The 22,975-nt window shown below is 36.3% G+C and overlaps 1 protein-coding gene across 1 annotated transcript in view; it reads left to right on the top strand.

Annotated features, from left to right (window-relative positions):
* The window catches only part of LOC138325911 (protein patched homolog 1-like), a 70,107-nt gene that overhangs the window by 37,069 nt on the left and 10,063 nt on the right, over positions 1-22,975 (top strand). Inside the window, exons 4-25 of the mRNA XM_069271922.1 lie at positions 1,222-1,411; positions 1,640-1,709; positions 1,859-1,959; positions 4,479-4,590; positions 4,763-4,855; positions 7,498-7,619; positions 8,213-8,360; positions 9,445-9,576; positions 9,782-9,940; positions 12,460-12,558; positions 12,713-12,838; positions 15,660-15,778; positions 16,037-16,269; positions 17,069-17,229; positions 17,474-17,647; positions 17,829-17,967; positions 18,395-18,540; positions 18,717-18,885; positions 19,088-19,176; positions 19,974-20,165; positions 21,348-21,485; positions 21,823-21,965. Coding sequence (XP_069128023.1) covers positions 1,222-1,411; positions 1,640-1,709; positions 1,859-1,959; positions 4,479-4,590; positions 4,763-4,855; positions 7,498-7,619; positions 8,213-8,360; positions 9,445-9,576; positions 9,782-9,940; positions 12,460-12,558; positions 12,713-12,838; positions 15,660-15,778; positions 16,037-16,269; positions 17,069-17,229; positions 17,474-17,647; positions 17,829-17,967; positions 18,395-18,540; positions 18,717-18,885; positions 19,088-19,176; positions 19,974-20,165; positions 21,348-21,485; positions 21,823-21,965 — 3,055 coding nt within the window. The remainder of the gene's footprint in view (positions 1-1,221; positions 1,412-1,639; positions 1,710-1,858; positions 1,960-4,478; positions 4,591-4,762; positions 4,856-7,497; positions 7,620-8,212; positions 8,361-9,444; positions 9,577-9,781; positions 9,941-12,459; positions 12,559-12,712; positions 12,839-15,659; positions 15,779-16,036; positions 16,270-17,068; positions 17,230-17,473; positions 17,648-17,828; positions 17,968-18,394; positions 18,541-18,716; positions 18,886-19,087; positions 19,177-19,973; positions 20,166-21,347; positions 21,486-21,822; positions 21,966-22,975) is intronic.

The following is a 22,975-nucleotide window of genomic DNA, read 5'->3' on the forward strand; positions in this document are numbered from 1 at the left end:
ACAGTGTATATACACTACCCACAAAACTCCAGTAGAAAATCTTAGATTCACTTTACTTCTCTGGTATAGAGAGTCTTAAAAAAATCAAACTAGGGCAAAAATTAACAATTTTATTTGGAGGTCTTGTCTTGCCTCCATGATCTTGTGGTTGTCTGTCTTAAGTTTTCGACAAAAAACCTGACAAAAAACCTTCGCAGGTTAATGTGTGACGGACCAGAATTGATTCATTCAAGCTCCAGATGTTTTATTAGCTTAAATGTATTAGAAGGAATACAGTAGTTCACAGTACAGTAAGGCTACCCGATCTACATTAGGCTAGTGTTAAAAACCTCCAAACAGGCCTTCTCTGCTCCGAAGCTTCATTAACTTTCCTATACTAACATTTCCATTCCCGACAATTTAAAATTTACGTCCCTGATAACATCTGCGATAGGGAAACTGATATCAACAAATGATGGGAGTTTTCAAGATGATTTAACTGAATAAAAAAATCATTTACATTTTTGAGTTTGATGCGATAAGCTTCTTGAGCACATTTGTTGAAACTGCTAAACATATACAGATACAATGTAAACTAGAAGATTTGAAAAATATAAAAACCAATTTTATTTGAAAAGTGGGGCATTAAAGAACGAGAAATCTAAACAGCTTCAGTTTGTATTAAACCAAGGAGGTGTAGGCATTTTAATTGAAAGTTTGTAAGGATAAGGGCAAGCTTTACGGGGTGAATCACTGGTTCACGGTTATTTAGTATAAAGGTGTATAAAGGACACTGAGGCCACCTAGAATGTCTGCCGTCAGTCATGACCAAGCATCGCAATGACAGGGTGCTTTCTCAGAGGTTCTATAGAAGTGAGACTAAGAAAACTGTACACTAAATCAAAATTCATCAATGCGAATGGTTTTACATCACATAAAATCATTATCCTATATCTAAATTTTCAATTGTTCCTTTTTGTTGGAATTTTGTACAATTTGCCATGATTTGAGGAATGTAATTTCTCACTCGAGATAATGCAATGTGATATCTTCAGTTTAAATGAATTTCATTGCATTATTGCTCTCTACATTTTATTGCCCCACTAGAAGTCAATGTACTGCCAGTAATGTTTATAATCTTAAGATGTTGACTTCGTGTTTTCCTAAATTTTAAAATTTCAAATATGTATCATATATTGTTGAATTAAAGATGTGTAATAGATAATTTGTTGTGTTTTACAGAGGGGGGACGATTGGAGGAGGAGTTGGATTATACGCGTAACACAGTCAATACAGGGAGTGGAATTACCAGTGAACTTATCATACAAACGCCCAAAGTTAAGGGCAGTAATTTATTAGATGTGCAATCACTGCAACTTCATTTAGAGACATTACGAAAAGTCACTCAAATCCAAGTGGATATGTTTGAACAGTAAGTACATATAACAATTCTTGTAACATCGTTTTCTTTCATATACCATTCTATATTTCTTTGGAAAATATTTGTCAATACCAAAAAAATGTAGAATAGAGTTTAGTTGGTACATCTGTATAAGCTTGAACAAATAAAGGACATTATAGTGGAAATAAAGCTACAACTGTATTATATCGCATGTACTCAGCATTCTGATTTATAATACCATTTTCTTTATTTTTTCAGATCATGGAATTTTAAAGATTTGTGTTTTGTAGCTGATTTTCCTGAATTTGAAGACATTTATTTAAATGCTGTAAGTATATTATGTACTTTCTTTTACACTAAAATTATATTTTACTGCCTTTCATGAATCAATGAAATATAATGAAGATAAAAAATGATTTAGAGAACTAAAAAATCAGAGCTGCTAAAATATTGAAGACTTTTCTTATTTTGTTTCAGATTTTAAGCCATATAAAACCATGCATTATTATGACGCCATTGGATTGTTTTTGGGATGGCTCAAAACTTCTGGGACCAGAACGAGATTTTCATCCAGAATTGTAAGTATCCTTTAGATTGTTTATATGATCTCTTGGGTTAGGTTTCCTTGGATGAAATTAAATTTGAATTTCTATGCTTGAAAATAGTTTACAAAGAATGCAAAAAAGTTTCAGGCATTATTTTCTAATTGAAAAAAGATGAACAAACTGAGATTTGTCTAGAATAATGAGAGATGTAGAAACAATTTAATCCTGGCATCTAAAGTTGAGGTTATTTGACTGACAAAAACTACCTAAAGGAATTGGAAACTTATCAGCATTATAAAAACAACAAAAAATTGCATTAACCCGGGCCTAAGCATGGAGAGAATTCCAGACTGGTGGTCCAGTACCCTCCGGTCACCTGTTCTATGGCCGATCTGTGGGTGGTCAGTATTGAACAGTTGACAGATTTCTCCCAGATTGAATATATAAACCTCAGCACATACTGGTGTTTAGTTCATTTAATGCTTGCCTTCCTACCAAGTGCTCCATGCAAAATAGATAAAACCGACCCAAGCCTGTCTGCCTGTGAGCCAACTAGTCTCGGGGACCACCATTCAAGATTTGTTCCCTTTGGCGAGACTTGAAGGATAAGAAGTTTTGATCCATCTAATATCACAGAGCCATTATAGTTAGAGAGTGTTACAGTAAGAATTTATAGGCAGCCACAAGTCCTTGACAAAGAGGGTGTAAAGGAATCACTGACTGCAATACAAAGCAGGTTCACCGTGTTTAGTACAGAGTCTATACTTCCCGAGCCAGCCAGCGCAGTTTTACCATTTCAATAATGTTGGAGAAAAATCGTGTTGAAACACTAGCTCCTCTCAATTAGTGGGACTCCTTGTTGGGTCTCACTTAATAAAACTGTTTTGGACGTAGATTTAAGAGAGATTCTTTTAAAAAAAAGTTCCCTTAGTAGTACTGTTAATGAAATGATCAGGAAATGTTTCTTTTCAAAGCAAGGAACAATGGCACTTATATTAAGTTGTTGAAATATATTTAGGGTAAAACTTACTACCTGATTTAAGTTATAATTGAAAAACGATGATTCATATACATATCCTGATAGTTTGAATATACATCTGTATTTTATACAAGAACATTTTTAATGTATTTAACGCATGTGGATTCCAATAGTCATACATTAGTAAGAAAAATACAATTCTATTCCCGTAAAGCAGACTGAGTTTATGTAAGTTGAAATGAAACACTGACTAAACAATTAGAATGAAGCACCTGCAGGAAACTTTGGACTATAAAGTAAAAAACGGTTACCTCTTCAAACTACAAAAAGCAAATGCTAGAAAAATAAAGCTAGGCATACTGCGTAATGTTTAATTTCACTTGATAAAGGAAATTTAGTTCTTCACGTGACATAACCATAACACAGGGAGACTTAGGCATAATGTTTACATAGCTGGAGGTTTCTACTGAAAATGTGAAGAATGGGGGCTCCAGGATAAGGAGAGATGGTGGGGTTGTGGGTGGTCTGCTCCAGGTCAGATCTTCTTATGTATGCTAATGGAAGCGGGTTTTTTTTGTGTGTCTTTCCTTCTTTGAGCTGTGGCAGTTTGTTCTCTGTTAGTGGTAGAGATCGGTATCAGTGAAGGAAGACTCCCCTTTCATTGGTCGGCCCTGATCTACCAGATTCAAAACAGTTGTAACGGGTTAGATACCAACTCTTCCACCTATCTGATACCAGTTGACAAATCATCTATTAATCTCAGAATTTATAGGTGAATTTTTTTATCCTTGGTATGGTATCTTTATATATATATATACAGACAGTAAGACATGCCCCTGACTTATCTCCAGCGACTCTGAAGCTAAGCATTTCTCCTACTCTGTTTATAAACTCGTAGTTTCCTGTTTACTTCTATACTTTATAGGTATCCACATAAAATGTTCTTCACTTTAGGACTGTTTGAAGTGGAAATTTTGTGGAAATTTGCTAAATTTGTTCAAGAGCCATTCGATTTCAATATATTATCATTTAGATTGGGATAAAATAGAGGAAGTTTTTCCAAATAGCTTTCCTTTACTCAATAACTGCCTTACATAAAACATCTCATGATATCCATGATGATTTTACTCCAAAGTAAATCAAAAACAGGCTTTCTTTATATTAGAATAAGAGTTGATATGTAGCTTTTGAATAATTACACAATCTTTATCAGCCTTAGTCAGCTCTCTTGTAAAATTAGCCCTATGAAAATGTTTGCAGGCATCAAATCCTTTCAATTAATAAAAAATACCTCAAATGCAGTTGTTCATTTTATTATGAATTTTATGCAATAAGCGCTACATTAATAGACTTTGAAAAGATAGATGAACTGAAACCCTGGGTTCATTAATATATTAGTTACAACGCCATCTGTTGAAGATCTTTTGCTTTTAATTTAAAATGAACAAATTAATTGATTAATGATACATTAATTGAAGATTCAACTTTGAAATCAGTGACACAATTTTAGTTACTGGTAATATTCATAAATGTTATTTGTCAGATTATAAGGTTTCAATTTTTTGCTTTTCAGGGGTATTCAGTTGATGAAATGGACAAATTTAAATCCAGAACAGTTGATCGCAATGTTCGAAGATCAAATTCCTTCTGTGTATCTGGAAGCCGTTCGAGATGTTATGAGTAGGGTAAGTAGCTCAAATCGAGTACAAACGTAATTCATTTGAATGCATGTCATAATTAAATTAAAAATTATAGATTTAGAGAGAGAAAAAAAAATACAAAATTGTTTTCAATTAAAATTAGAGATAATATATAATTGAAGAGTTATTTATGAATATAAACTCCTGTATTTTACAGGCGGGTGTCACTACAGCATATCAAGAAAAGCCATGTTTAGATCCCACGGATCCGAATTGTCCATCTTTGGCACCAAATAAACAATCAAGGGAGGTAAGTTCTGCAATTTTTTTATTCCTTTCTTTTTTAAAAAAAAAACCCTTCTCAGTTCTGGAGGAATGTCTTTGGTTTGTATTGCTAAACCACCTACCAAGAGCTTGGAAGTTTCGGAAGTATTCTATGTAGTATTGGTAGGGTTCTGTATAGAATAAACTTGTGTTTTGTAAAGTCAGTTGGATTGGAATCTGGTTCATGTATAAAAACACACAAAACATCTTCAGAATATGCTAGGCCTAATGTCTTTTCTTATGGCAGAAAATTTATCTTTCAGCAGCATTTCTTTTTTAAGATTTTAAAGCCCAAAATGACATTTTAATAATCCTGGAATCAACCTGATTTTTCTGCGTTTTCACAATGTTATCGTAAAGGTTATGTTTTTTCCCATAGAGTTGCAAACAGTATTTCAAGGGGAGTTTATTTTTTTAGTATGCGGGGTTTGATAGGTAGGTTGAATGGGTAACTATATATTAGGGCCTATCTAGGTCAGATTGTGAGTGAGCGGGGAGGGGGCACCACACACTCTACACAGCAATGGCAGAGTAGCAGAGGAATGCATGGGGAATCCGAGGGCCATAAAATGTGTAAGGAAAAAAAAAACCTTCAAGCCAACAGACATAAATCTTAGATGTAAATAGGACAGGCAATGGTGGCCAATGTTAATTGGTCCGTACTGATGCTCCACAGTCTACTGTTACTGAGATAAAGCCGACACGGACTAAAGGGGGATAATACTCAAGGCTAGGGGTAAAGGGGGATAATACTCCAGACTAGGGGTATAATACTCTAGGCTAGGGGTAAAGGGGGATAATACTCCAGACTAGGGGTATAATACTCTAGGCTAGGGGTAAAGGGGGATAATACTCAAGGCTAGGGGTAAAGGGGGATAATACTCAAGGCTAGGGGTAAAGGGGGATAATACTCTAGGCTAGGGGTAAAGGGGGATAATACTCAAGGCTAGGGGTAAAGGGGGATAATACTCAAGGCTAGGGGTAAAGGGGGATAATACTCTAGGCTAGGGGTAAAGGGGGATAATACTCAAGGCTAGGGGTAAAGGGGGATAATACTAAAAGCTAGGGGTATAATACTCAAGGCTAGGGGTAAAGGGGGAAAATACTCTAGGCTAGGGGTAAAGGGGGATAATACTAAAAGCTAGGGGTATAATATTCAAGGCTAGGGGTAAAGGGGGATAATACTCTAGGCTAGGGGTAAAGGGGGATAATACTCTAGGCTAGGGGTAAAGGGGGATAATACTAAAAGCTAGGGGTAAAGGGGTATAATACTCCAGACTAGGGATAAAGGGATATAATACTCCAGGCTAGGGGTAAAGGGGGATAATACTCTAGATTAGGGTTAAAGGGTGATAATACTCTAGGCTAGGACACAAGGACAGCCTGGGTTTCAGGCTAGGAATAAAGGGAAATGATTTTCTGTAGTCTAGGGGCTACATACCCAGATATATACTGACTAGGGACAGGGTTAGGGCTGCTAGGATGTAAACAGAATAGGAATTACATACAAGGATATATGTGTGGATAGGTGGAGATAGGGTGGTCCATTTAGACTATACTATATACATATAGAATATATAGTAAGTGTTTGGACTTGGAGTACTTTTAGGTACATTTCTGTGACATGAGTAGTTCAGACCCTTCTATGTAGTTAATGGTTTGATTTATATGCATAAGATTAACATCATCATGATCATAGTACAAAATAAAAAAACGTTCAGAAGGTATGGACGCCGTGTAGAACAACAAGAACGGCTTTGTCTATGTGTGGCTTTAAATATACCACCCAAGAAGCTAGACGTTTAAAATGATAATCATAATTTCAACATGATTATAATCTTCAGACATTCTCTTCTGTTTAAAGCTCTGTCATGTTTTATCAGCAAGTTAATCCGTTGTATGTGAAGAAGCCCTTGGTGGCTCAGCGCTTTAGTTCATATCCCCTTACCAAATTGTCCACTTATGCTTGAAGAAACTCGCCAGGTTGGATAGTCTAATTGTAGACTTTAAAACGGTAGATTTTTCCTTTGGTAGATAGAGAGATTAAGATGATCTCTGGCCAATTATATTGTTGTTTCTTTAACAGTGAAGGCAGGCGGTATTTAACATGCTAGATTCACGCTCCAATATACCTGTAGTCTGTCTCTGATCTTGTTCTTGTTTGAAATTGGATCGTGCTCCTAAGATACACAAAATTTAAAGATTTCAATAGATGGTAGTGTGTTTCATATTTTTTGCTGATGAAACTTTAGCTTTTGCGTCGTTTGAAAAAAAAAAGACAATTTACTTCTAAAAAGGGATACTCTGTATGATACTGTTGTATGTATAAAATGGGAAGTTTTGATGTGGGGAGATCTTTTACTCCTGTTTGTATAACTGTATTATGTTTCTCCTAGATATGCCTTTAAGGTAAAATTATCTGAAGCCATGTTTGCAATAGAGGATATACACTCGTTCATGTTGGTCTTGATTTGGTAAAGGATTAAATTGTGTTCTTGATCATTAAACCCTACCTGTACGATAATATAACGTGTAAGAAAACTGGAAAATAAAATTCATTGAAAAAAATGGACAAAATCATTCTCAATGAATGGCAATATTACAACGACTTGACTTTCAACTTTTCAGTTACCTGATATTGGAGGTGCATTAACGGGTGGTTGCTATGGTTTCGCCACCAAATACATGCATTGGCATGAAGATCTAATTGTAGGAGGAATAACCAGAAACAAAACTGGCCATATTGTCAGGTAAATATAACCAAAGTCTGCTGCTGTCACTCAGCCATTTAAGTTCCTGATAAAAACTGCAGGCAGTGAGGCACAGGAGCAGCATATGCATGGTTTTAGAAATGATTTGGTAATTCAGTATACATTCGAGTTATGGTTTTTAAATTACAGAGGATATTTTGAGTCTGGCACCAATCTAAAAGTGTTTGTTGAATATAAGATAAAGTTTTTGATATTTTCTTATTAGATATAAATGTTTTACATGTTGTATGTTAAGTTTGACGATAATGCATTCTTTGTTTATTTCATTTAGCATTAAACCCAACGGCTGGTAGTTTATCCCTGAATGAGATATAAATTGTAAACCTATTCCGTCGGCTGTACAAATTCCATTTATAAAAAGAAGAAAGAAATGTTTATTCTGAAAAGCTCTTTTTCCATTTAATTCCCACTTACAACTTTTTTTTTCAAATAAGGAAATATTAATAAAAGTTTTGATTAAACTTGTTGGGTGGTGTGTCTGTGTAAGACGTTGTAGGACCACTGTGAGGGTGATTGTGTGTGAACCGCCCAGGCTAACAGTACTGACGACTGCCTTTTATATTTGTTCTCAGAGCCCAGGCCTTACAGTCTATTGTTCAGCTTATGGATGATCAGCAGCTCTATGACTTCTTCAAGGTCACAAGTAAAACGATCAGCATTGACTGGACACCGGACAAGGCAAAGGCCATCTTGGAAGCTTGGCAGAGAAAGTTTGCTCAGGTGCTTAAAACTTTTCTGATTTTCTGTGCAATTATATCATTTTGTAAAATTACTCATGAGATACAGAGTAATGGCAAGTTTCAATGACAAAATTCCCATTTCCTTTCATCAAATAAAATGGTCTCAAATCTACAAATACTTTAAATTGTTAAAATATTCATAACTCGCTTAACAAATTTCTTGCTAAGTCTTTCAGTGTTGTAGAGTTTATCAAAGAAATTCAATACTATAAAAACCTCTGCCTGTATAATTTTTGTCGAGTAGCCTGCTTCACTGGTATGCTGTGATTTGTATGGAGTAGGCCTCCCACCTCGACACTGTTGATCTGTATCGTAAGTCGTGTGATAGACGACAAAGGCAAGGTTTGGAAGGAAAAATATTGAGGCTAAATTAAATTCATTCTCAAAAATAGATCTAAGATTGAATGTCAACACCCAAAAAAAATTCTGTCGAAATGAGAGCACTAAAAAAATTACTGGTTACAATTTAAAAGTCCACAAATTGGTGATCGAATAATAAGGATGAATTGGTAGAATGGTGTGTAGTGTAATATTTAAGTCACAAAGTACACGGAATATACACACACCATCACATCTGATTGGGTTGAGTCGTTGTGCCCTTCGTAAGCCTCTCTTTCAATCTTCTCTCGTATTGTGTCCGGTTCTGTGTCATTTATTATTCATTGAATAAAATTTCAATTTGAAAGAAATAATTAGATCGGAGTTGCTGATACAACCTTTATGAGAAGAAGTTGTCTTGTTCCAGCTCAAGCACACTTTAAAAGACCTGACCTATTTAGTGTTTAAGGACCCGTGTTGAGAACGACAATGTTGACATAAAAATTACATAATGAATACACTTCATGGGTGCAGCGACACGAGGGCGTCATCTTATAATGAATTACTTTTCATTATACTATAGATGGTTAACAGAATACTGCTTACAGTATAAAAAAAAAATCTGGAATATGAAAAATGGTCTACATTTTGTATATGATATTACTATTTGATGACTGCACCGTAAAATAAGTAACTTTCAAAATGATAATGTCAATACAACTTTGTTTTTCTTGTTTTTCTACCAGGTTGTCAATGGAATGGGTAATTCCACGTCACCAGATCAGATGTTGGGTTTCTCTACGACTTCTCTCATGGATATAATGAAAGAATTCTCCAACGTTAGCATCGTCAGGGTCGTGTTTGGATACGTTCTTATGGTACGTAATATCTGATTAATTTGAATTATTTAATTGAGTTGAAAAAAAGGCTCTTATTAAGAATTATTGAAAGACTTATAAACAGCTTTTCCGAGCTAACGATTCTTGATGAAGGTAAAAGTTTTAAGGCCAAAGATCAAATTTTAAATTTCGTCTAAAAATTTATCGGCATATTTTAACACTGCCATATTCTTCCTTTTTCTAGCTCTTTTATTCGTGTATTTCGTTACTACGGTGGAATAATGGAGTGCAGTCACAGAGCGGTATTGGTGTCGCTGGCGTTCTCCTCGTAGCTTTGTCAGTGGCCGCTGGTCTAGGGATCTGTTCCGTATTAGGGATACCTTTCAACGCTTCTACTACACAGGTAATTAGTACACCTGTAGTTTTACCTGTAATTAACAGGTAATTTATGACTAGTGTCTCAAGATATGTTTTCATTGTCAACAGAAATCTGAACTAACTTTGGTTTGATAGAAAACTTTATATCATATTTCCTGTTTGACTGTCATATGAGTAGACCTTTTTGGTGACAACTGAACTGCCGATTCTCAGACTGACCTGTTCTGTATACCTATTATATGCCCTGTGAGGATTTGTATAATATATTATGGGGAGGTGGAAGAGTATGCAGCTTCTCACTAGCACATCCCCTGTACACAGACTACAAAGCAGATAAAATTAGACAGTGTATCAACATCACAGACTTCATACACACAAACTTTTAAACCATTATAGGAATTCCAAGGGCTCCACTCTGGGGAGATATGCCACCTACACTGTTGTGTGTAGTAGAGGTAGTGGGGGGGGGAGTGTTGGCACTTGTTATTGGTAGTGTGTTGATGCTGTAGTCACCCTGATGTGCCATGATTTAGGATAATTAGCTAGATAGGGAGAGGAGAACATTATCATAAGCTAACTAGCTTTGACTTCTCTATCGTTATCATCATTATAATTATCACTATGTTTAATAAACTGAATTCTAGTAATTCTGGTAGGAGGCCGAGCAGGGTGGCTTATAATCTATAACAATAGGCCATACTTTGTAGGAATATAACCTATTGTTTAAAACTCGTTATCAAATTTTATTTACATGTTGTTTTCATAAGCTAAAAAATGGAGTAACATAACTGTAATGCAATCTCAAGAATGTCTTTAACTTGACGAAAGAAATTAATTTTGGCTATATACTTTGATGTTTTGCCATTTTTTCTTTCAATATGAATGGAGAAAATTTATATACATATATATATATATACATACACAGACAATGTTGTAAGGTTATTTGTGATTTAATTAATCCCGATGAGGTGGAATCAAAGTAAACAAACTGTAACGTAAGACTTGTGTGTACTTAGTGTTTCACCTACCAAGTAGTGCAATCTTACTGTATCCAGGCTCCAGTTTCTTGTCATGCAAAGGTGTACAGTCGACCATTTGTCTGGATTGTGGGGTCGAGGTTGTTGGGTGTGGGTAGGGTGACTAGGTGTGAAACCTGTACCTGTATACGACCCACAGATTCCTGTACGTAACAACACATATCAGAGGTTTTAAAAAAGCGTTAATGCTGATTCAGCAATCATAGAATTTTTGGTCACCAGTTTGTTACTTTAACATGTGAAAATATCATATAACATATTGTTGGATTCAAACTCGGGACTCGGAGGTGGAGGGCTAGTGGTTATACCATATCTCGGTGAGCGTATTCAAAGATTATGTATAGATATAGTTGCCTGGGGTGAGGGGATTTATCCTACCCTACAGATGTGTATTAGGGAGTGGGGATGAGGGGGTGTTATGTATATAAGGTGTTTGAGAAGTGCTGAGATAATTACCTGACACTGTTAATTACAATGAGTTAAATGATTGATGTATAATGAGGAATGTCCTAATTGAAATTCCTCTAGGAGACCTAGATAAACAACCATATTCTCCCCAATGTTATTCCATTGAACATCTTCATTTGTTCATCTGTTTTTTATGAAAATAATAGAAGTTCCCTATTTATTAGTTCCTATGTTTTTTAATAATTAAAGGTTCTTCTTTAAATATTTTCTATCAAGTCTAGAACGTATTCTGTGGAATTAACTAATCGGATCACTAAGGATGCTGTTTAATCCATTTGTGTGGCATATTATATTTACTGTTGCGAAAGAAACTGTTAAGTCCCAAACACTGGATTACAGAGCCAATATGTAATGAATGTTGCACACATATATACACACTAATTAGCCCCCTAACGAGCAGGTGAGCTAAGACAGTAGAGTGGTACCCATGTCTATATCCTGCTTAGAATTTAGTAGAATCAAAAGCTTTAAGCCGTCATATCAATTGATCCCAAAACGACCTAACCGTGTGGAGATTTACACCACTTTGAAAGTCTCCGGCGTAGTGTGTACTTGTACTTCATGTCTCTGTGAGAGAATTACGGACTTAAATGAGAGTGAGGTTGATGAAGAAAGTAATGTTACCTCCACAATTAGAAGGCCAGGCACTGGACCTCCCTCGAAACAGTCCAGTGAAGAATACACGTTTGATGGTAAATATTACCGAGAGACTCTGTATTAGATGTAGAAAACCAAGACAAGCACGTTTTTCATCTGTGCTGCGGCAGATGTTCAACGTATTTGACCTACCGAGAAGATCAAGAGAGGCATGGACACAACCCAAGCCCTGAGATGTAGTCCAAACCTGTTTTCTACATTAACTGTGGCAAAAAAGGCAAAAAATACACACATGTTTTTGACATACAGCACTGCAGCATTGGAAATATCATTTGTGGGCTGTTGAAGTAAAAGCCCACAAATTTTTAGTGATAATCGCTGAAGTAATCAGTGTGTATATTTAAATTTAAAAAAAGTTGACTTTTTTTTCTTTTAATTTCAGATTATTCCATTCTTGGCACTTGGTCTTGGTGTTGATGATATGTTTCTGATTGCCCACACATATTATGAGAACGGCAACAAGAAAACCATAGCCTATACAGTAAGTGTTTCAGCGTGTCTTTATTGTTAGCATTCAGAAGTTTAAGTATAATCTGTCTATTATGAAAAAAAAGTTTTATTTTAAAATAACGAACTTTCGAATAATAAATTGAGCAGAGCTTTTGTTAAATTAGATTTATTAATTATTATTTCAGGACCAAACCGCTGAGTGTCTGAAGAGGACTGGTGTGTCTGTCCTTTTGACTTCCCTCAACAATATGCTCGCCTTCTTCTCTGCGGCCATCATACCCATACCTGCTCTCAGGGCGTTCTCGTTACAGGTAACAAACATTTTACCTTTATTATCTAGGAAGTAACCATGTTGGCATTATGAGAGATAATCCTATTTCATATAGCCTGTCTAATGGGATTTTCTTCACAAATTAATCATAAAAAATGTTAGAACAAGTAAATTACTACTGTCAAAACATTTACTATGTTAACAATACGTAAAATCAATGATGTCAATTTTGTGGAATAGCTAGATGTTGGAGAAATGTCTGAGTGTTTTAGCTAGATCTTCTAGCAGGCAGGCTTAATTGGCAGTAAAATGTTTGACCACTTTAGCTGTCAGATGTATTGAGTGTTTCCTAAGTGGTAGGAAAAGCTTTGACCAGGTTGACTGTCGGACATATTGAGTGGTTCGGACATATTGAGTGGTTCGGACATATTGAGTGGTTCGGACATATTGAGTGGTTCGGACATATTGAGTGGTTCGGACATATTGAGTGGTTCGGACATATTGAGTGGTTCGGACATATTGAGTGGTTCGGACATATTGAGTGGTTCGGACATATTGAGTGGTTCGGACATATTGAGTGGTTCGGACATATTGAGTGGTTCGGACATATTGAGTGGTTCGTAGGTTGAGTAACAGGACAATCACCAGTCGTTGGTCGTACAGGTAGTCTTTGTTCTAGTGCTGGCAGCCTGGTGTGACTGGTTTAGCAAGAAATAATATCGCATAACTGTAACAATAAACAGTGACCCTGTATAAAAAAGAAGCTAACGGTGAATGTTATGAGTCGTATTGTATACATGTTACCACACACGATGGAGCCTATATGGTTTATGAGGCATGATTCTGCTGAGCAGATCAACACAACACTGGCATAAACCTGCCTGATGTACACAAGCAGGTCGGGAATAAGGGGGGACAGATAGGGAGATTCTCAAGGTTAACCTACATTATACCTGTGATGACAATATCAGTGATCAACATTTACCTACATAGTGGTGAACAGGTTTAATGTAAATTCAGGAGAGAAGTTCATATGCAGTAGGGATTATTTCCCCATGATAGTGCATACATTGAGCCATGGTACATGCATGCACATGCATAAAATGTAAATGACAGACTGCGGAGAAATGAATGGTAATGCTTGTAGATGTGAAATGTGTAGTATTTAGTGTAATGGGTCATTGCTCCCATTTGTAGGGGAGGGGGCTCTCACCCACACATTCAGTGTTAAGCTTTTTAACAATGACAGGAACATGGTAGGATTCCCTCAGGTCTGGGACAACTGGCAACATTAGTACTCTGAGAGGGTTAACAGCTTCTCAGAGGTGTCCTGTGGGAGTGTACAAATGTATATGTATCATGCAATGTCATTACCTCTTCAGGTGCAATATAAAAAGTGAGTTACAAAATATTCACATGTATATTTATCCTTTCATTCTTTCATTATTGAATAAAATAGGTTGCTGAATTTTGGGCTTCAAAAACTAAGATCGCTAATAAAAAGTTTCAAAACTGAGATTTTTTAGAGAAAAAAAATCTTACCATTGAAGTTAGTGATTCTATGGTGGAGATTAGAACTGACTTAAGTTACATCAACTTCACTTTAATTTACTGTGGATGATAGATAAGTTTTAGGCCTACAGTTTATAAAGTACAGTTATGAAGGTGTACTGTGTAACATTAGATATGTTAATTCCTCATCACGACCCAAGGTGGATCGTATCTTCTCATCTTAATTATTACTCCCCTGTCTAGTGGTTAATATCTACTACCTCTGGGTTATGAGTTGGAAACTCTTGTGGGGCAGTTTGTCGAGTATTGACCACAGGTCAGTGCGTTTCCCCCGATACTTAAGACTGACTTTCTGCAGGAAAGAAAAAGAAAAATCCTGAGTCCTGTCTCAAGTTGTCAGTACCTGGTATTATATTTTAAGCGTGATTTCCTTGTGCCAGTTTACCTGTACTAATAGGTAATACATAGCCCTTGATACATCCCTGTAAGTGACAGTCGTCAGAGAATCAGGAAAAGGGACAGCTGTTGGACTGTCATCAGGGAAGTGTAACTGTGGTGACAAAGACCATATGGTTACAATCATTAGACCACCAGCAGATCAAAAATTCACTAAAATTCATTTTAATTTTTTTACTGGCAATCAGTGATTGAATGATTTGTGTTTCTTATGAATATTAAAGTTTCCAGATAATGCCTGTCAGGGAAAGGCCATCCTGCTTTTGTGATTTTGCCAATGGTGACAGAGAATTGTATTATCATACCATTGCATCTATAAACTATAAAATTCACCAACCTTGCCAAGCGTATTCACCTAATGTTGTGAAGAAGCGGTGATACACAACTATCTCCATTATTTTGTGTATAAGCCCAGTGATAAAATCACTGTATCACAGTGAAACACTTTGCAAGTAATATACAATTGTACACGAGGCAGGTGGAGTGAATAAAAAGGATCAAAGCCGCGGGGATAATAGATTGGTGTGTATCACTCACTGTGGTCTGTCTCACTCCATGTTCACATTTTATTGCTTTTAAATTGTTTTCTGCCTCCATGTTCTTTTTGACATGTGCGATTCAATATCGTGAAGCAAAGTAACCTGTACCTGAATGACTCTAGCAAAAACAAAATACATCAGAAAAATAACAGAGACATCATCATCTTAGCTTTGGCACTTTCTTGCTATTTAGAAAACTGTCGAGTAAGGTTGATGTGCCAAATTTGCTTGTTTAGTCAGTGAACCATGGCGATTTTTTTGCTAACTACCAGTTTATGTATGTTTATATATATATAGAATAGCCATGACACAGATGAGTCTCCGGTTCTGATGTACTAAACATGTATTTGACAGGCTGGTATTCTGATCCTGTTTAACCTGGGGTCAGTTCTGTTGGTGTTCCCGGCCATCTGTAGCTGGGATCTGAAGAGGAAGGAGGACAAGAGAGTGGACATCTTCTGTTGTATCCAGAGGTCAGTATTGCATAGGTCAGAGATTATAGACAGGAAAGTTCAAGAAAGACTAAAACTCATTCAACCCTGAAGCCACATTTTAACTATGAATTCTCCTGTTACACTTCAATATGAAGTTTTCAGGAGTTAACATTTATTTGATGAATGAAAACCTTAAAACAGGGATTTGTTAAAGTTTCATAAAGTTTTACAAAATTGTTCAGAGAGCTGTCATACTATGGCTATCAGGTCAATATATTTTCTTTCTTTTCCCAACAGTTATGCTGAGAACAACAACAACACTGTGATAGATCTGGCGCCGAGTCGTAATGAGTTTGAGATGCGAGACCAGAGTCCCCCACCCCGTTATAGTCCCCCACCCCCTAGTTACACACCCAGCCCCCCACCTAGTTACAACGCAGTAGTCAATGCCGGGCCGGACGGCGACCATGTCGTCACTTCCCTAGCCCCTGAGGGACTGTTTGTAGCAAGACCTTCTCCACTCCCTTCATGTGAGTACATTGTACATGATTTCTTATTAGAAAATTATTTGCATCTTCAGATTTTTTAAAAGATTGTAAATGAACTTGAGCAAGTCTGAAAGAAGTAGAACTTAAAAAATCAGGTCAATGTTGCAATGGTTGTTTTGGATTGTTACATATGTACTTTTATCCTCCATTATTGTACACAACCACAAACCTCAGACTGTGACATGTTTATATCATTCTCTCATCTCTTTGTATACTGCCGTGACTTTCAATGTTATTTCCCTATGAAAAGTTTATAGTCTAGATCAAAAGTGTAAACGCAATACCTGGGAACATTAATAGCTGTCCATGACGATGAAACTCAGTTTTGTGAGGAAAACAACCTCCCCTTTTTATTAAGATATTCAATAAAACAGAGAAGAAAAAAACAAGATCCACGCCAACAACTCTCTATCATAGCTGAAAGATTGGATTTCAATTTGGTTTGATATACGAAGAATTATTTTCATGCATTATATAAATATAACAGTGAATTTCAACCAAGTTATATACTATAGAGTTACCAAAAACTGCTTCGTAATTGGGGAACCAAATAAAATTGAAGAAATACCCCCTTGACGTTAAGATTCAGATATTGGCTAAAGTAAATTATTAGAGATCCTCATGTCTTTAATTTGTTGTAAGAGTAAACCGTTGTCAGGAAAACTATTGGAGGATAACTGATATCAGGGAAAGTTTAACATTTCCTGTACACAATATTATATGCCATGCTCCCATTCCCTTTTTGACTGTGTCTTTACAAGACTGTCTGTATCTTTGTTAGTGTGCCAGTCGACGACCTCATCACGCCAATGTTTGACGCCCGACGACCGCGTCAGTTGTAGAGAACGATTTGCTCAGGCCCAGAGAGAATGCCTCAGTTTGAGTCTCACCAGCTTCGCTACACGTCGCGTTGGACCTTTCCTGAAAAAACCTCCAGTTAAGGTTTGTATTGTTAAATAAAGATTGCCAAAAATCTCTATGAATTCTATAAGAGTGGTTCTCTGTAACAGCTCGTGATCTTTTGACCATGAAGTCATAGGTAAAAGTAAAACACTTACAGACATTGACATAAAATTCATGTCACTGCTATATAGGGGATTTACATGAACCTCGTTCTGATTCATCTATGATTGTGTGTAGTATGTCATAGCTCCATTCAGAATCATGAAAGTGTTTTATTTTACAGGTGTTCACAGTGCTGTCCTTCGTTATTGTCCTGTTGGTTAGTATCTATGGTATAACCAAGGTGAAGGACGGCCTTGACCTTACTGATATTGTCCCCAAGGGAACCAACGAATACAAGTTTCTTGATGCACAGTCCGATTACTTTGGCTTCTACAACATTTACCTGGTAACAAAGGTAAGTTATTCTTGCGTATGAATATTGTATTTAGTTTTGAAGATGAAAAACCCCTGAAAAGATGGTTTAATAGCCATATTTTTCAAAAGTAATTGAATAAATGGAATATTTTAAAGTTAAGGTAATATTAAGTGACTAAATTTGACTGCAAAAATGATTTTGCCTGTTGTGTACATTTCAGGGAGATTTTGATTACCCTAATAACCAGCCCTTACTACTGGAATACCACAAGTCGTTTCAAAGCGTAGGCAAAATCATCAAGCGTGAGGATGGCTCTCTGCCAAACTTTTGGCTGATCATGTTCCGGCAGTGGCTAGAAGGTGAGTGAGGCTGCCTGGCCCCAGCCTCTTTATGTAATGTGTGACTTCCACAGTATGTAATAGGATAGGCCTGTTAGTATCTGACCTTGAAAGTTTACAACCATTGTCTTCCTCAATTACACCTCCAGTTCCTAATGGTGTTAAACCTCCTTAACTCAAACTTCTCTTACCCAAATATCCTGTTTAATTTAACATATTTTCTCAAACCATTATGTTCACTGTGTATTCAAAACTAAAATTATGGTTCTGTGACATCAAGTTTTGATTGCGTTCTTTAAGGTGTCAATAGATTTTACCAATTTTGTATTGAAACCTGTTGTCAATCATTCTTAAGACAAACTTGATATATCTTCTATAACATTCAGTTTGATAAATAACATTTATGAAAAAATGAGTTATTAATTCTTATTATGCCATCTATAAACAGAACTGCAGTCTGTGTTTGACCGTGAGTATTTGGAAGGGCGACTGTACCGTGACGGATGGCACAGCAATGCTTCCGACAGTGGAATTCTGGCCTACAAACTTTTAATACAGACCGGTGATGTGGACACGCCTTACGACAAGAATCTGGTGAGGAAACAAGATTCTCCTCATAAAAATAAAGAATTATCAAAGAAGAAGATTTTCTTGGTTAAATAATTTGATAACTTTTGTACTTAAAAGGCAAGACTTAATTTGACAGAAAACTAAATGTTTTGATGTTTGTTGTTTGCCAATAAATAAATTTATAAACCTTATCGTTACAGTTCCCTAACAACCGTATGGTGGAGGATGGGATCATTGCCCCGAACGCATTCTATAGCTATCTCACGGCCTGGACATCTAATGACCCCATGGCCTACACCGCATCCATGGCCGACTTTCATCCCCCGACGAAGGACGAACCTCACGACTCCTACGACTACGAACTCAAAAGTAAGACATCAATTTTTGTCCAGTCTGCATTGTTGACAAGGATTTGTTAAATGTTTCTTTGCAATTTTGTATGTTAAAAAATTATGGGAAATGAAAATGAAACAGGATTTCATAATGCACAGCATATAATTTAAGTTTCGTTGTTTTTAATAATCATGATATTGGTAAAATTTGATTGTAACAATGACGTTTTACTTTTCAGTATCCAAGGCACAACCTTTGATTTATGCCCAGATCCCGTTTTATCTCACCAACTTGTCTGACACCGAGGACATCCTGCATACAATTAAGGTAATTAACGACAAGCTAATTGGTGCACTTGAGCAGGTGCTTGGCCATTACATCCAGCTGCCTGCTCCTTCGTGTTACCACAGAAATGTAGAACACTTGATTCTAGGCATTGTAGTACTGGTTTCTGTTATAGTGTACAGTTAACAGAACAATGGAGGTTTAAACACTTGTTTAAAAGTATAGGCATTTGTGATTCTGTTTCAATGGTCATTCTGATGTACAAGCACAACTTTTGTATGACAAGAAAAACAGTTATGGATATTAACTATGTTATATCAGAGTTACATAGCTGTACACAGTTGTAAAATTTATATGGTGGTTCAGACCGATCTACTAGCGGCCATTAAATGAGGTTGTACCTCGGGCACCTGTAGATGTGTGTGTGGTACAGAGTCTGGCCCGACATCTGTGTACCTGGTAACCAGTGTCTAACATCAACTTCACAGAACCTGTACAGATAAAACCTAGATACGCGACTGATAGTGACGAACAGAAACACTCAGACATTCACTTTTCACTCCCCTTAGCCACAGGCTACTTACAATTTACTCAAAAAACTATTTCTGTTAGGTGTGTGTTCCTTCCCTCTTTTATCTATAGGTGGCTAGATTTAAAGTTTTATTTTTTTTCCCCCAGAACTGTGCAGTAAAATTAACGACTTCAACACTAATGAAATAAATTCCTTCGATTTCAATTTGATGTTAGTACTTTATTCCTTCATTTTCAATTTGATGTGTGTATTCCTTCATCGCCAATGTGATAATCAAATTCTTAAATGAAACATGTCTCTGTTGAAGATGATTCGTGCGATCTGCGACTCATTCTCGGAGCGTGGCTTACCAAACTTTCCGAGTGGTGTACCATTCACGTTTTGGGAGCAGTACATCCACCTTCGGTTCTACCTGATGTTGTCCATCCTGTGTATACTAGTGGTCACCTTCATCGTGCTCACCATCGTCCTGATGAACCCATGGCTGGCCAGTATTGTGGTGAGTATCACCTACAAAAAATCACTCTCTCATACCAGAAGAACTGATATTAATTTATGATCACTGAAAGTACTCTACGCAAAATGAAATAAAAAAAATTGAAGTATAAGAAAGTAAAAAATGACAAAAAAGGTGACACAGAATGGAACGTTGTCAATCTGTGTTGCCCAGCTGTCACCACGGGAACAGTTTGAGTATGGAAGATAAAAACAATATCTGTCGTATATTTTCTATAAACATGGAATCATCAGCATTTTAGCGTGTCAGTGTATTTACATAGTGGGTCATGTGTAATGTGTGCAGATGTCCCTGTGATATCTACTGTTGGGTGATGGAGGAAAGCCTATTTACATCGCCATAATACAGCACCAATAAAATACCCATGAAATCAGGCGAATCACAAGTAAAGCTGAGTGATGAAATTCTCTGTCAATGCGTTTTTACCAGGTTTAATTGAAAGAGGTAAAAACCCAGGCATCATCAGCTAGGATAACTTGTGTACAAATTGTCATAAAACGTGATTGTGACCATCAGTGTGGTGCTATACACCAATCAACATCTCCAGGGGGAAAAAAACAGATTTATGTTTTTTACCGTTTTTATAGAAACCATGTGTGAGTGTCCCTCATCATCCTGGGTCACGGTATGATACAGGGTAGAGTTCTACACTTGTTAGAATACTGTCATTAACTTATTGCTGAAAAGATGCATTAAAATTTTCCATTGGTGTAAAGCTGGCTATTTTTAGTGAGTGTAAAGGCTATGATTTCTACAGGTTTATTACGACCGCGCTACCAAACAGCCTCCATCGGGGCTTCTGTTTTTATTTGATTGCAGTTGAAGAGTTATCAACTTTGCCTTGGAAACAAGAATTTTATAACTTGACAACAAGGATAGAAGATTTGAGAAAGGCTTATTTAGCAGAGTTTAGAATCTTTGATACAGTAAATGCTGTAACTCATTTAAAAGTTGTGAAGAGAGTTGTGTAGATAGGTTTTTTATCGCAGTAAGTGATTATTGCGCAAAGGTACAATTAAATACAAGTATAGGAAATGGCTTTCGTTGAATGCTGAACAGACCAATGTTTAATGGAGGGTGAGTGAGTGTATTTAATGTTTCAAGTAAAGAAAATTTAAAATTTTTGAAACTAAAAACTTGAATTTCCTGATTTTATGTTTGCAGGTTGTTGTTTTGACCATGATTGTAGTCGAACTGTTTGGGATGATGGGACTGACCGGTATCAAACTGAGCGCTGTCCCAGCGGTCATCATTATTGTCAGTGTTGGCATTGGCGTCGAGTTTACAGTACATGTGGCAGTGGTGAGTACAGTTATCTCAAATATTACTGATATTGTTCTATTCCTTTATCACAAATATTTCCTTTAACATTTATATCTTCTTACAAATTGTTAGAAACCTCATGTCAATTCCCTTCAATTTCAATCCCTGTGAAATTGTCAAGAGAACTTTTGTGAAGATAATTTTTTGAATGTCTGAAAGAAAAAAAACTAGTATTAATTTTGTTAGTCTAACAGTAAGTAAATGTCTTTTTAACGCTGACAGTAGGTATATGTTGTCTTTTGTTTACCACCGACTGTAAGAATATGTTGTCTTTTGTTTACAGCAGACAGTAAGAATATGTTGTCTTTTGTTGCAGGGTTTCCTCACAGCTATTGGATCACGGAACAGAAGAACTGTCATATCATTACAGCATACCTTTGCTCCAGTTGTCCATGGCGCCATTTCTACACTCCTGGGAATCGTCATGCTCTTAAGTGCAGAGTTTGAATTCATTGTCAAGTAAGTTCTCATTTCGTTATGATATTAAACTGTAGTGATCTGCTGTGGACATAACAAGAAATTTTGATTTGTTAAATGAAAGGATGAGGAATTGGAGGCAATATGGCTTTAAAGGTTTGGTTAAGTGTGAGATTTATGAGATTCAGTGAGGGGTTGAGAGAATAGGTTTAGATATTTGATGAGGGTCGGTTGGATTGAAGGGAGTAAATTACCCATAGATCTTTTTTATATGATAATCAGTTGGAAAATATTTTATATAAAAAACCTGAGTAAAGATGTTTTACAAACATTACTAAAATATCTAGGTAAATTTGAAAGCCCTTAGGACCTTTTGTTTTTGTATAACAACAGGTATGTTTCATTGATATAAAAAATAAAGTGTTGAGCTAGTGGAGAGAAGTTGTAGGCAGTCTCATTATGAAACACTGATATACACATGGCCTAAAAACCAGGCCCAGGCAATCAGATTGGGAGGGGGAAGGAAGGGGGAGTTCCTAAAACAGGAGGTATATTTTGGGGTCGCATTTGGGTTTTTGCCTCTCCTGCCACGCAGCTTATAGAAAAAAATGTATAGATGATGTTGATTTCATCTGATAGCTACTGACAATATGAACTCGGTAGGACCCGCCCTTATAAGATATCAGCACAAGAATTCTAAAGTATCTGTGACCTACAGGGACTCAAAATTTCAAAATACGATTTGTTTCATTTTTAAGATATTTTCTACATTTTTAGAGTATGAAAAAGACACTGTTATTTGTTGGTATATTTACTATATGGAAAATATGTGGTGCCTTTTAAACAATAGACCAAAAAAGTGTTGGTTTGGCCGATTTCCCCAAATTCTTTGCTAATGATAACATTGATATCTGTCACATGCATGCATCAGAATATTGTAGTTGAACTATTTGGGATGAACATACACCATAATGTAATAGTTTTCATTTTATGATAAAGATTTATGCCAAAAGAATTTTTTCCCCCTTTACTAAGTTAGGATAATAGACATT

Source organism: Argopecten irradians, chromosome 6 (assembly GCF_041381155.1).
Source record: "Argopecten irradians isolate NY chromosome 6, Ai_NY, whole genome shotgun sequence".
In the NCBI taxonomy this organism is placed as follows: Eukaryota; Metazoa; Mollusca; class Bivalvia; order Pectinida; family Pectinidae; genus Argopecten; species Argopecten irradians.